At 42.4% G+C, this 15,081-nt stretch overlaps 1 protein-coding gene across 1 annotated transcript in view; it reads right to left on the bottom strand.

Annotated features, from left to right (window-relative positions):
* LOC311147818 (arf-GAP with GTPase, ANK repeat and PH domain-containing protein 1-like) overlaps positions 1–4,405 on the bottom strand; it is a 31,693-nt gene extending 27,288 nt beyond the window's left edge. The window contains exon 1 of the mRNA XM_084184610.1: positions 4,048–4,405. Coding sequence (XP_084040736.1) covers positions 4,048–4,210 — 163 coding nt within the window. The 5' untranslated portion in view covers positions 4,211–4,405. The remainder of the gene's footprint in view (positions 1–4,047) is intronic.
* Positions 4,406–15,081: the final 10,676 nt, after the last annotated feature.

The following is a 15,081-nucleotide window of genomic DNA, read 5'->3' as shown; positions in this document are numbered from 1 at the left end:
GTGTGTGTGTGAGTGACGATCCATGTAGCCTTCTATACCACATACAGGATGTGTTCATTAGCGGAGAGGGAGAGAACATAATGGCCATCAATAAAATAATTGCACGTTAAATTCATAAAAATAAAAATAAAATAAAAATGAACAGTTTCTATAATAGACTTATTAATGCCGTTTCATTGAATTTTTGTACATACATTTTATGGGTTTCCTTTGTAAAAACCTGTTGTCTACGGACAGTTTTGTGAGGGTTGTATATGTATAGAATCTTCACATACATTAGATTGACATCTCAGTCTCTCCCTGCTAGCATCCTAAGACACAGCATCTGTCTACCCACCTTTCTCACCCCTTCTCTCCCTCCCTCTAGCCCTCTCACAGTCACTGAGGGGGCCATGACCACACTGAATACACAAGATTCTGACAGCGTTTCATCTACAGGGGGGAAACGCAACCTAGAAACAACATGACTACAGTCTCAAACACAGAGGAAGTTAATTAATACGACTGGTAAATCCACCTTGCGGCTAATGCAACATTTTATTTTTGGAGAGCAGGTCAATTTATGTGTAAAAATCCTGCAGTTCATCTAAAACAGGAACTACTGCCACGTGTCCATATAAAATCCTGTTTTCAGTGTTGAATTTCTGTGTATATTTCTGTTCTGTTTCTTGATTAATCTAATGAATCTGATATAGACACCCACAGATTTGAGATGAAGAATCCGGTTGCCCAAGGCAAGAAATATCAGACGTGTGCTCTCTCTCTCTCTCTCTCTCTCTCTCTCTCTCTCTCTCTCTCTCACTCTCTCTCTCTCTCGCTCTCTCTCTCACTCTCTCACTCTCTTTGTCTCTCACACACACTCACACATGCACACAGAGAAAGAAAGTGAGTGAGAGAGAGAGAGAGAGGAGAGAGAGAGAGAGAGAGAGAGAGAGAGAGAGAGAGAGGAGAGAGAGAGAGAGAGAGAGAGAGAGAGAGAGAGAGAGAGAGAGAGAGAGAGAGAGAGAGAGAGAGAGAGTCAGATGGACACTGAGGGCAGTGTTCAGGCTGTGATTTTTCATATTATTTCATCTTTGCTGTGAACCATCCCTGGTCCTCTTTAATCGGTTTTCTCTACAGATATCTCCCACCCTCCCCACTCTCTTGGCATGCTGCAGTGAACAGAGCTGCTGTTTGTGACAGATCCCAATTCAAAGGCTTCATTCTGCACTCTGGGAGCATCACTTCTTCTCCCCACTCATCCGACTCACTAGCATTCATTTCCTAACAGAAATGCCCGTCTTTCCACCAGTGTACTCCACACTATGTAAGCGTCCCAAATGGTACCCATCTGAGAGGGACATTCTTTGATCGTGGCTGCCATTGAACTTTTGATAGCCAAAACTTATGAATTACAGTGCCTTCAGAAGGAATTCATATCCCTTGACTCATTTCACATTTTGTTGTGTTACAGCCTGAATTCAAAACGGATTAAATATAATTTTTTCTCACCCATCTACACACAATACCCATAATGACAAAGTGAAAACGTGTTTTTTGACATTTTTGGCAAATGTATTGAACATTAAATACAGAAATATCTAATTTACATAATTATTCACACCCCTGAGTCAATTAATTTTAGAATCACCATTGGCAGTGATTACAGCTATGAGTCGTTCTGGGTAAGTCTCTAAGAGCTTGCACACCTGGATTGTACAATATTTGCACATTGTTATTTTAAAATTCTTCAAGCTCTGTCAAGTTGGTTGTTGATCATTGCTAGACAGCCATTTCAATTCTTTCCATAGATTTACAAGCCGATTTAAGTCAAAACTGTAACTAGGCCACTCAGAAACATTCAATTGTCATCTTGGTAAGCAACTCCAGTGTATATTTGGCCTTGTGTTTTAGGTTATTGTCCTGCTGAAAGGTGAATTTATCTCCAGGTGTCTGTTGGAAAGTAGACTGAACCAGGAGTTCCTCTAGGATTTTGCCTGTGCTTAGCTCTATTCCATTTATTTTTGTCCCAAAAAACTCCCTAGTCCTTGCCGATGAGAAGCATACCCACAACATGATGCAGCCAATACCATGCTTGAAAATATGAAGAGTGGTACTCAGTGTTGTGTTGTGTTAGATTTGCTCGAAACATAACTCTTTGTATTCTGGACATACATTTCATTTATTTGCCACATTGTTTTTGCAGTTTTACTTTAGTGCCTTATTCCAAACAGGATGCATGTTTTGTACAATTTTAATTCTGTACAGGCTTCCTTTTTTCACTCTGTCGTTTAGATTAGTATTGTAGAGTAACTACAATGTTGTTAATCCATCCTTAGTTTTCTCCTATCACAGCCATTAAACTGCAACTGTTTTAAATTCACCACTGGCCTCATAGTGAAATCCCTGAGCGGTTTCCTTCCTCTCCGGCAACTGAGCTAGGAAGGACACCTGTATCTTTGTAGTGAGTGGGTGTATTGATACACCATCCAAAGTGTAATTAATAACTTCACCATGCTCAAAGGATATTCAATGTCATTTTTTCTTTCTTTTACCCTCTACCAATATGTGCCCTTCTTTGCGAGGCATTGGAAAACCTCCCTGGTCTTTGTAGTTGAATCGGTGTTTGAAATTCACTTCTCGACTGAGGGACCTTACAGATTATTATATGTGTGGGGTACAGAGATGAGGTAGTCATTCTAAATCAAGTTAAACACTATTATTGCACACAGAGTGAGTCCATACAACTTATTATGTGACTTGTTAAGCACATTTTTACTTGCCATAACAAAGGGGTTGAATACTTATAGACTCAAGACATTTCAGCTTTAAAAACATTTTTTTTGGGGGGGAAACATAATTTTACATTAACATTGTGGGGTATTGTGTGTAGGCCAGAGACACAACATCTCAATTTAATCCATTTTTTATTCAGGCTGCAACACAACAAAATGTGGAAAACGTCAAGGGGTGTGAATACTTTCTGAAGGCGCTGTATGTAAAATGAATGTTTGAATGTATATTAGGCAGATATCTCTCAGGCTATCAGAGGTCTGGCAGATCATACAAATCTACTCAAAAGGTGTCAACACATATTGCTGTGTCCCAAATAGCACCCTATTCCCTATACATTTGCACTACTTTTGACCATAGACCTATGTGCACTATAAAGACAATAGGGTGCCATTTGGGATGCAACCACAGAGTAGTAAAAAGCACCAGTGGCTCTCAACTAATTAGAGATTCTAGTGACTTTTCTCTCATCAGTCAAACTGGAGAGTGACTAGAGACTAGAGTGATTAAATAATACATTCATGATCCACATAGAAATGGTTAACCAATTATTTTCTAAATCTCTGTCTCATTCTTATTATGCAATTTAATCTCATCCATTTGTTAAACAGAGACTAACAACGAGAATGAGAATGAGAGTAATACAATGAGTCTCTGTGAAGTCAAGAAAGTAACTAAACAACTGTGGGAGGGGCGGATGGAGGAAGTGACGAAAGTCACATAATTCGCATGCGAACTATGGTGGGAAACTGTCCTGGTTTGAGAGGAAGTGGCTTTGAGGGCAACAGAAGAAGAAAAAGAGTGGCAGACAGGCAGGAAGTAGGCCAGCAGCACATAGTTCTGGGTTGAACAAACCTGCTGCCATGGCAATGGCCACAGAGAAACAGCAAGTGTTGTGACTGAACTGAGAGGGAGGATGTGTGGAAGAACGAATCCCCACCTCAGTCAAACACAGGAAGCTACAAGAGGTTGATATTATCATGATCTGAAGTCAGTTGTTTTTTCAAATATACTCACAAGACACAAACAAACTGGACCACTAAGCAACTGTACTATAGTAGATGAGCTAAAAAATACTTGACATTGATCGAAAACAAGAGAGAGCATATAACTATTAACTAATTTATAACATAAAACTGCATAAATCACGTTTGAATGCTATATGACAAGTTCAGTTCAGTAAAACCATGGTATAGGTCACACCAATTGAAAACGGAATATTGTAATTTGAAGTGACACAAAGCTTGCCCATGCTGTAATGAGAGGAGAGCTTACCTTGAATACTGTGGAGGTAAACCTTAAGGCCAGAGCGGAGCTGCTGATCACCAACCCTCTCAAACTGCTTGAAAAGTTTGTTGATTGTGTTCTGAACGGATTCATGCCGTTTTACCTCTGCTCTTATGGCACTTGACTGAGACAATTTATTGCTGCTATTCATCTTGAAGTATGTAGATTGAAATGAACTGGGTAAAGAATCCAGTTGCTTCAGCCCATTTGAACTCCTCTATTTTTCATTCCACAAATGTTCATTCCGTTAAAATGCAAAATAAATATACTCCAAGAGAAAGTTACACTCAATAGTTTAGACCACAGGACACCAGAGCTCTCATTGCAACGTTTTTCAATTTCCTCTGACGGCTTTGAACTCACTTCCTTATTTCAAACCATATTTCTTACTGTGTGGTTGCTTGCTTTTTGTTAAAGCAGAGTCTGTTGTGCACTAAGGCTAGGCTACACATTGTAAAGGTCCCTATGGCTGATTTAAAAAATCACTCTATTTTCTCACCAATGTTTAGAATTTGACATGATTATACAATTTAATGTACAATATCTGCATAAACTGTTGGTGTTTATTGAGCTACATTTATTCACAACAGGACAGCATTGTTGGTTAAGGGCTTTTAAGTAAGCATTTCACGGAGAGGTCTACACCTGTTGTATTCGGCGCATGTGACAAATAACATTTGATTCGATTTGAAATAACATGAGAGCCTCTGTCTCTAGATGGTGAGGCTGGTATCTGAAATGGGGTGTCATGGCTCATAATGTTAATCACAGTGATGCATGGGTAGGTTAATGTTTACATAATAATCATCAGCCTTTGATTGCCTCCTCTCTCAATTAAATTAGATTCAATTCAATGGGCTTTATTGGCATGGGAAACATATTTACATTACCAAAGCAAGTTAAATAAATAATAAGCAAAAGTGAAATAAACAATCAGAAATTAACAGTAAACATTACACTCACAAAAATGTCAAATTAAGGCTATGTTCAGTGTTGTACGAAAGGGGGAACACACTCTCTCTCTCTCTCTCTCTCTCTCCTCTCTCTCTCTCTCTCTCTCTCTCTCTCTCTCTCTCTCTCTCTCTCTCTCTCTCTCTCTCTCTCTCTCTCTCCTCTCTCTCTCTCTCTCTCTCTCTCTCTCTCTCTCTCTCTCTCTCTCTCTCTCTCTCTCTCCTCTCTCTCTCTCTCTCTCTCTCTCTCTCTCTGTGCAGGGGCATCTTAAACGGAAGCAAATAGAACGAAACGGGAAGGGACCTACAGTTGAAGTCGTAAGTTTACATACACCTTAGCCAAATACGTTTAAACTCAATTTTTCATCATTCCTGACATTTAATCCTAGTACAAATTCCCTGTCTTAGGTCAGTTAGGATCACCACTTTATTTTAAGAATGTGAAATGTCAGAATAATAGTAGAGAGAATGATTTCTTTCAGCTTTTATTTCTTTCATCACATTCCCAGTGGGTCAGAAGTTTACATACACTCAATTAGTATTTGGTAGCATTGCCTTTAAATTGTTTAACTTGGGTCAAACATTTCGGGTAGCCTTCCACAAGCTTCCCACAACAAGTTGGGTGAATTTTGGCATATTCCGCCTGACAGAGCTGGTGTAACTGAGTCAGGTTTGTAGGCCTCCTTGCTCGCACCCGCTTTTTCAGTTCTGCCCACACATTTTCTATAGGATTGAGGTCAGGGCTTTGTGATGGCCACTCCAATACCTTGACTTTGTTGTCCTTAAGCCATTTTGCCACAACTTTGGAAGTATGGTTGGGATCATTGTCCATTTGGAAGACCCATTTGCGACCAAGCTTTAACTTCCTGACTGATGTCTTGAGATGTTGCTTCAATATATCCACATCATTTTCCTTCCTCATGATGCCATCTATTTTGTGAAGTGCACCAGTCCCTCCTGCAGCAAAGCACCCCCACAGCATGATGCTGCCACCCCCGTGCTTCACGGTTGGTATGGTGTTCTTCGGCTTGCAAGCAACCCCCTTTTTCCTCCAAACATAACGATGGTCATTATGGCCAAACAGTTATATTTTTGTTTCATCAGACCAGAGGATATTACTCCAAAAAGTAAGATCTTTGTCCCCATGTGCAGTTGCAAACCGTAGTCTGGCTTTTTTATGGTGGTTTTGAAGCAGTGGCTTCTTCCTTGCTGAGCGGCCTTTCAGGTTATGTCATATAGGACTCGTTTTACTGTGGATATAGATACTTTGTACCTGTTTCCTCCAGCATCTTCACAAGGTCCTTTGCTGTTGTTCTGGGATTGATTTGCACTTTTCGCACCAAAGTACGTTCATCTCTAGGAGACAGAACGCGTCTCCTTCCTGAGCGGTATGACGGCTGTGTGGTCCCATGGTGTTTATAGTTGCGTACTATTGTTTGTACAGATGAACGTGGTACCTTCAGGCGTTTGGAAATTACTCCCAAGGATGAACCAGACTTGTGGAGGTCTAGACATTTTTTTCGGAGGTCTTGGCTGATTTCTTTTGATTTTCCCATGATGTCAAGCAGAGGCACTGAGTTTGAAGGTAGGCCTTGAAATACATCCACAGGTACACCTCCAATTGTTTTTGTCGTTAAGTACGTTAAATAAAAGTATGTACGCTTTTCACGCTGCGCCTTGGTCCGTGTCTTCAGTCAACGATCGTGACACACAGTCAACTTAATGTATGTAAACTTCTGACCCGCTGGAATTGTGATACAGTGAATTATAAGTGAAATAATCTGTCTGTAAACAATTGTCATGCACAAAGTAGATGTTCTAACCAACTTCCCAAACCACAGTTTGTTAACAAGAAATTTGTGGAGTGGTTGAAAAACAAGTTTTAATGACTCCAACCTAAGTGTATGTAAACTTCCGACTTCAACTGTACCTGAATTTGTCCAATTGAAACTCTTGTTTTAGTTGCAACTGTTTGCACTACACTCAAAAAATTAGGGGTTCAACAAGGGTTCTTCTAAGATCCTCAAAGTTCTTTGAAGAACCTTAGGGTTGAAAATGGCCCCTAAAAGGTTATTCCAAGAACCCACAGGAGGTGGGGTTCATCGAGGAACCTGCTTAGTTGGTGGGGGTTCTTGCAGAAACCTAACTGCCTAACTGAAACATTTGGATTTGAATTTGAAAGGACAGCAGGTGCAGGCACTTAACAGAAAAATGTAAAGATCTCCTCAATTTAAGGTAAGGTTTGTCCCTTGTATGATCTAAATTGATATTGTTTTATGATGATACCATCTATCTTTTCATATTTGTGCAAATCTTTCTAAAACAGAAAATAGACACAATTCAATGGCTATCAATCAACAAAGAGGTAAGAATATGTAGGCTATAAGAATATGTTGAAGGCTAGCTGTATTGGGCGCAGATGACTGAACTGCTCACTTTTGTGTCTGCAGGTATACAGACGAGGAGGCATACAAAGGTATGTTAATTGGTATTGTATGTTATGCAGATCACATTTACCATCCTCCTCCCTTACCTCTTCAATTAATATCCCATAGGCCTCTACATTATGGACAAGGTATGTTCATTCACATTCACCACAAAAACCAAGCTCTGAATTCTGTTGTGTGCATGTTTTGTTAATATAATAATAATAATAATAATAATATGCCATTTAGCAGACGCTTTTATCCAAAGCGACTTACAGTCATGCGTGCATACATTTTTTTTGTGTATGAGTGGTCCCGGGGATCGAACCCACTACCTTGGCGTTACAAGCGCCGTGCTCTACCAGCTGAGCTACAGAGGACCACATAATCTGTATATTGTTAATATCTGTAAATTCAGATAGCATTGAGGAGTACACCACATCAGTCACTGGCTTCATCAATAAGTGCATCGATGATGTCGTCCCCACAGTGACCGTACGTACATACCCCAACCAGAAGCCATGGATTACAGGAAACATCCGCACTGAGCTAAAGGGTAGAGCTGCCGCTTTCAAGGAGCGGGACTCTAACCCGGACGCTTATAAGAAATCCCGCTATGCCCTCCGACGAACCATCAAACAGGCAAAGAGTCAATACAGGACTAAGATTGAATCGTACTACACCGGCGCTGACGCTCGTCGGATGTGGCAGGGCTTGAAAACGATTACAGACTACAAAGGGAAGCACAGCCGCGAGCTTCCCAGTGACACAAGCCTACCAGACGAGCTAAACCACTTCTATGCTCACTTCGAGGCAAGCAACACTGAAGCATGCATGAGAGCACCAGCTGTTCCGGATGACTATGTGATCACGCTCTCCGTAGCCGATGTGAGTAAGACTTTTAAGCAGGTCAACATTCACAAGGCCGCAGGGCCAGACGGATTACCAGGACGTGTACTCCGAGCATGTGCTGACCAACTGGCAAGTGTCTTCACTGACATTTTCAACATGTCCCTGACTGAGTCTGTAATACCAACATGTTTCAAGCAGACTACCATAGTCCCCGTGCCCAAGGACACTAAGATAAACTGCCTAAATGACTACCGACCCGTAGCACTGACGTCTGTAGCCATGAAGTGCTTTGAACGGCTGGTCATGGCTCACATCAACACCATTATCACAGAAACCCTAGACCCACTCCAATTTGCATACCGCCCCAACAGATCCACAGATGATGCAATCTCTATTGCACTCCACACTGCCCTTTCCCACCTGGACAAGAGGAACACCTACATGAGAACACCATAGTGCCCTCAAAGCTCATCACTAAGCTAAGGATCCTGGGACTAAACACCTCCCTCTGCAACTGGATCCTGGACTTCCTGACGGGCCGCCCCCAGGTGGTAAGGGTAGGTAACAACACATCTGCCACACTGATCCTCAACACGGGGGCCCCTCAGGGGTGCGTGCTCATTCCCCTCCTGTACTCCCTGTTCACCCATGACTGCATGGCCAGGCACGACTCCAACACCATCATTAAGTTTGCCGACGACACAACAGTGGTAGGCCTGATCACCGACAACGATGAGACAGCCTATAGGGAGGAGGTCAGAGACCTGGCCGTGTGGTGCCAGGTTAATAACCTCTCCCTCAACGTGACCAAGACAAAGGAGATGATTGTGGACTACAGGAAAAAAAAGAGGACTGAGCACGCCCCCACTCTCATCGACGGGGCTGTAGTGGAACAGGATGAGAGCTTCAAGTTCCTTGGTGTCCACATCACCAACGAACTATCATGGTCCAAACACACCAAGACAGTCGTGAAGAGGGCACTACAAAGCCTATTCCCCCTCAGGAGACTGAAAAGATTCGGCATGGGTCCTCAGATCCTCAAAAAATTCTACAGCTGCACCATCGAGAGCATCCTGACTGGTTGCATCACTGCCTGATATGGCAACTGCTCGGCCTCCGAGGGTAGTGCGTACAGCCCAGTACATCACTGGGGCCAAGCTTCCTGCCATCCAGGACCTCTATACCAGGCGGTGTCAGAGGAAGGCCCTCAAAATTGTCAAAGACTCCAGCCACCCTAGTCATAGACTGTTCTCTCTGCTACCGCACGGCAAGCGGTACCGGAGTGCCAAGTCTAGGTCCAAAAGACTTCTCAACAGATTCTACCCCCAAGCCATAAGACTCCTGAACAGCTAATCATGGCTACCCGGACTATTTGCGCTGCCCCCCCACCCCATCCTTTTACGCTGCTGCTACTCTGTTAATTTATGCATAGTCACTTTAACTCTACTCACATGTCCATATTACTTCAACTACCTCAACTAGCCAGTGCCCCCGCACATTGACTCTGCACCGGTACCCCCCTGTATATATAGCTTCCCTACTGTTATTTTATTTTACTTCTGCTCTTTTTTTCTCAACACTTTTTTGTTGTTGTTTTATTTTACTTTTTTATTAAAAATAAATTCACTGTTGGTTAAGGGCTGTAAGTAAGCATTTCACTGTAATGTCTGCACCTGTTGTATTCGGCGCATGTGGCCAATACAATTTGATTTGATTTGATTTACATCCCTGTTAGTGAGCATTTTATCCCTTGTCAAGATAATCCATCCACCTGACAGCTGTGGCATATCAACAGCATGATCATTACACAGGTGCACCTTGTGCTAGGGGACAATAAAAGGCCACTCTAAAATGTGCAGTTTTGTCACACAACACAATGCCACAGATGTCTCAAGTTTTGTGGGAGTGTGCAATTGGCATGCTGACTGCAGGAATGTCCACCATTCAGTCAGGGGGGTGCTCAGGAGTATTTATGTCTGTAATAAAGCCCTTTTGTTGGGAAAAACTCATTCTGATTGGCTGGGCCTGGCTCCCAAGTGGGTGGGCATATACCCTCCCAGGCACACCCATGGCTGCGCCCCTGCCCAGTCATGTGCAATCCATAGATTATGGCCTAATTTATTTTGATTTGACAGATTTCCTTATATGAACTGTAACTCTGCAAAATCTTTGAAATCGTTGCATGTTGCACTTATATTTTTGTTCAGTATAGATGAAGTGATTGGTGCACGTCGACTGACCTGTATGGTGGATGGAGTAAGGAAACCCACTTCGTCCATATTGTTTTTTGATGAGTCTCTCCCTTCTCATGTAAATCTAGGCTTTATGAGATACCCTGGAAGAGCTTTTGTGCTCTTACAGGGTTATAAATGCAAAAGATTTGGGCATGTGGTGTATGCAGACGGGAAGAATATCGTATGCCAGCTGAGGTTATATGCTGTAACTGTGGTGGCAAACATGTGGCAGAGTCCGCGGATTTATGCCGGTCACTGCATTGCAGTGCTAGCTGTGCCACTAGAGATCCTGGTTCGAATCCAGGCTCTGTCGTAGCCGGCCGTGACCGGGAGACCCATGGGGCGGCGCACAATTGGCCCAGCGTCATCCAGGGTAGGGGAGGGAATGGCCGGCAGGGATGTAGCTCATTTGGTAGAGCATGGCGTTTGCAACGCCAGGGTTGTGGGTTCGATTCCCACGGGGGGCCAGTATGAAAAAAATAAAAAATAAATAATAATAATAATAATAATAATAAATGCACTCACTAACTGTAATTTGCTCTGGATAAGAGCGTCTGCTAAATGACTAAAATGTCAAATGTAAATTTAGGGAGGAGGAGACAGAGGTGGTGAGAATCAGGGCTGTCCAGCGTGTCTCCTATCTGGAGGCAGTGAGAAGAGTGGAAGGTGCGAGTGGCGTTGAAGACGCAATGGTGATTGAGACTGCACCAGTGAATGTTTCTCGGCAATCAAGGGATCCTGATATATTACATGTGAAAAAGGTGGACTTTGTAAAATGTATTGCAATAGTCATAAACTGCACAGCACAAACAAAGAAGGCATTTGAGAAAATGTGAATTATTGTGAGTGCAGCAGAACGCTTTTTGGGACGCAGTGAATTTACAGCCGAGGCATTACAAGAAATCCTTTCAAAGAAGAATGGTAGAAAGTGTAAGCAGAATGAGCTGAAGACAGGAGGAGAAATGGAAGTGAATGAGGGCGAAGTATCGGAGGTGGTAGGTGTGGTGAAGTTCTCGGAACCCAAGTCTTGCACCGGGGGTCAGGATAAAGATTTGGCTGTGACAGTAGGAGTGAAGTGTTTGGAAAAAGTGGACCCTTGCCTTTTGGCTGATCCATTTGTGGTTTCAGGGTGGGTGAAAACAGAGTTGGGTGCTGTGGAATCGGTGAGGGGTAACCAGAAGTGGTCTAGTGATAATTGTTTGTGTTTCTGCTGGTCAGAGGGAGCAGGGCGCTCCGTGTTAAACGACTGGGGGCAAGAGATGTGAATTGTTTTGCGCTCAAGAAAAGGGAGCCATTGAAAGGAGTGATTACTGGGGTAGCGGTAAATGTAAAAGTTGACCAACTGAAGGGGAAGATTCCAGGTGTTTGTGTTGTTCATCGTTTGGTGCAACGCAGACAGGGTGGCGTGAGTGGTGAAACTGAAGAGTCGTTGTCTGTTCTTGATGTTGAGTCTTTGCCTGACAAAGTGATGTTAGGATATATAAGTTATCCTGTACGAGCTTTTGTTCCGAATAGATTACATTGTTACAGGTGTCAAGCATATGAGCATGTGGCAGCAGTATGTAGGAGGGAGATTCCGAGGTGTGATAAATGTGCAGAAGGGCATGAGACAAAGGAATGTGTAGCATTGGGGAAAGTAGCGGTACAGTGAGGGAAATAAGTATTTGATCCCCTGATGATTTTGTACGTTTGCCCACTGACAAAGAAATGATCAGTCTATAATTTTAATGGTAGGTTTATTTGAACAGTGAGAGACAGAATAACAACAAAAAAATCCAGAAAAACGCATGTCAAAAATGTTATAAATTGATTTGCATTTTAATGAGGGAAATAAGTATTTGACCCCCTCTCAATCAGAAAAATGTCTGGCTCCCAGGTGTCTTTTATACAGGTAACGAGCTGAGATTAGGAGCACACTCTTAAAGGGAGTGCTCCTAATCTCAGCTTGTTACCTGTATAAAAGACACCTGTCCACAGAAGCAATCAATCAATCAGATTCCAAACTCTCCACCATGGCCAAGACCAAAGAGCTCTCCAAGGATGTCAGCGACAAGATTGTAGACCTACACAAGGCTGGAATGGGCTACAAGACCATCGCCAAGCAGCTTGGTGAGAAGGTGACAACAGTTGGTGCGATTATTCGCAAATGGAAGAAACACAAAAGACCTGTCAATCTCCCTCGGCCTGGGGCTCCATGCAAGATCTCACCTTGTGGAGTTGCAATGATCATGAGAACGGTGAGGAATCAGCCCAGAACCGCCAATGAACATCTGAATGATTCAGAGAACTGGGTGAAAATGTTGTGGTCAGATGAGACCAAAATCGAGCATCAACTCAACTCGCCGTGTTTGGAGGAGGAGGAATGCTGCCTATGACCCCAAGAACACCATCCCCACCGTCAAACATGGAAGGGGACAGGACAACTTCACCGCATCAAAGGGACGATGGACGGGGCCGCGTACCGTCAAATCTTGGGTGAGAACATCCTTCCCTCAGCCAGGTCATTGAAAATGTGTTGTGGATGGGTATTCCAGCATGACAATGACCCAAAACACACGGCCAAGGCAACAAAGGAGTGGCTCAAGAAGAGGCACATTAAGGTCCTGGAGTGTCCTAGCCAGTCTCCAGACCTTAATCCCATAGAAAATCTGTGGAGGGAGCTGAAGGTTCGAGTTGCCAAACGTCAGCCTCGAAACCTTAATGACTTGGAGAAGATCTGCAAAAAGGAGTGGGACAAAATCCCTCCTGAGATGTATGCAAACCTGGTGGCCAACTACAAGAAACGTCTGACCTCTGTGATTACCAACAAGGGTTTTGCCACCAAGTACTAAGTCATGTTTTGCAGAGGGGTCAAATACTTATTTCCCTCATTAAAATGCAAATCAATTTATAACATTTTTGACATGTGTTTTTCTGGATTTTTTGTTGTTATTCTGTCTATCACTGTTCAAATAAACCTACCATTAAAATTATAGACTGGTCATGTCTTTGTCAGTGGGCAAACGTACAAAATCATCAGGGGATCAAATACTTTTTTCCCTCACTGTATGTGTTAATTGTAGGGGTGCCCATGGGGCGGGGATCAGAAATGTCCCGTGCGAGAGAGGCAGGTTGAGGTTTCCAGGGTTAGAGTAGTGCAGAAGTTGTCATATGCTGAGGCAGTGAAGAAAGTGGAGAGATGGGTCAAGGGGAGGGATCCTGAGAGGAGTTGTGTGAGTAGTAGATCTGTACCAGTACAGAGGAACTAACCAACAAATGATATACTGTACCAGTCAAAAGTTTGGACTCATTCAATGGTTTGTCTTTATTTTTACTATTTTCTACATTGTAGAATAATAGTGAAGACATCAAAACTCTGAAATAACACATATGAAATAATGTAGTAACCAAAAAAGTGTTAAACAAATCAAAATATATGTTATGGGTCTTCCATTCCTGTGGTGGTCCTCATGAGAGCCAGTTTCATCATAGCGCTTAATGGTATTTGCGACTGCACTTGAAGAAACTTTCAAAGTTCTTGAAATTTTCCGGATTGACTGACCTTCATGTCTTAAAGTAATGATGGACTGTTGTTTGTCTTTGCTTATTTGAGCTGCTCTTGACATAATATGGACATTGTCTTTTACCATATAGGGCTATCTTCTGTACCCCCCCCCCCCCCCCCCCCACCACCTTGTCACAACACAACTGATTGGCTCTAACGCATTAAGAAGGAAAGAAATTCCACAAATTAACTTTTAAGAAGGCACACCTGTTAATTGAAACGCATTCCAGGTGACTACCTCATGGTTGAGAGAATGCCAAGAGTGTGCAAAGCTGTCATCAAGGCAAAGGGTGGATATTTGAAGAATCTCAAATATAAAATATATTTTGATTTAACACTTTTTGGTTACTACATGATTCCATATGTGTTATTTCATAGTTTTGATGTCTTCACTATTATTCTACAATGTAACAAACTGTCAAAATAAAGAAAAACCCATGAATGAGTAGGTATGTCCAAACTTTTGACTGGTAGTGTATGTTTCAGTAAGATTGGATTTTTTATCATTTATAGCAATGGTTATCAACTGTACTGCAGGGATGGAATGTAAGTCGCAGAAAATTGAGGTTGTGGTGGCAGCTGCAAAGTGGTATTTGGGTGTGCGAGATTTGACGTCAGAAGAGTTACAGGGTGTGTTAAGTGGTGGTGTCCCATCCTTTCAGGCTGAAGTAGGACTAAATAGATTTAAATAGTGGCGTAGGGTCGTGGTATTATTATCATATATATATTTATATTATTTTTTTATGAGTGTAGTGTTAGATGGTAGGGTATTTGTTTATTTATTACTTTTTTCAAGCAACGCATAAAGGAGTTATACTCCAGTCTAGTAGGTGGCGGTAATGCAACATTTATTGGATGCCAACTGCCGTTAAACCTCATCGAAGAAGAAGAAGAAGAAGAACCACCTCAATGGTTACACCCCTGTTGCCTACCAGACCAACAACAAATACCTTTATCCAGAGTTAGCCTGTGAAAGCTTTGATAGGAAAGCAAGATCTTGGTGTTCGGTTTTCTAT

Source organism: Coregonus lavaretus (genome assembly GCF_964263955.1).
Source record: "Coregonus lavaretus genome assembly, chromosome: 20".
In the NCBI taxonomy this organism is placed as follows: domain Eukaryota; kingdom Metazoa; phylum Chordata; class Actinopteri; order Salmoniformes; family Salmonidae; genus Coregonus; species Coregonus lavaretus.
Note: the sequence above shows the minus strand (reverse complement) of the source record. Positions and strands in the feature narration are given on the sequence as shown.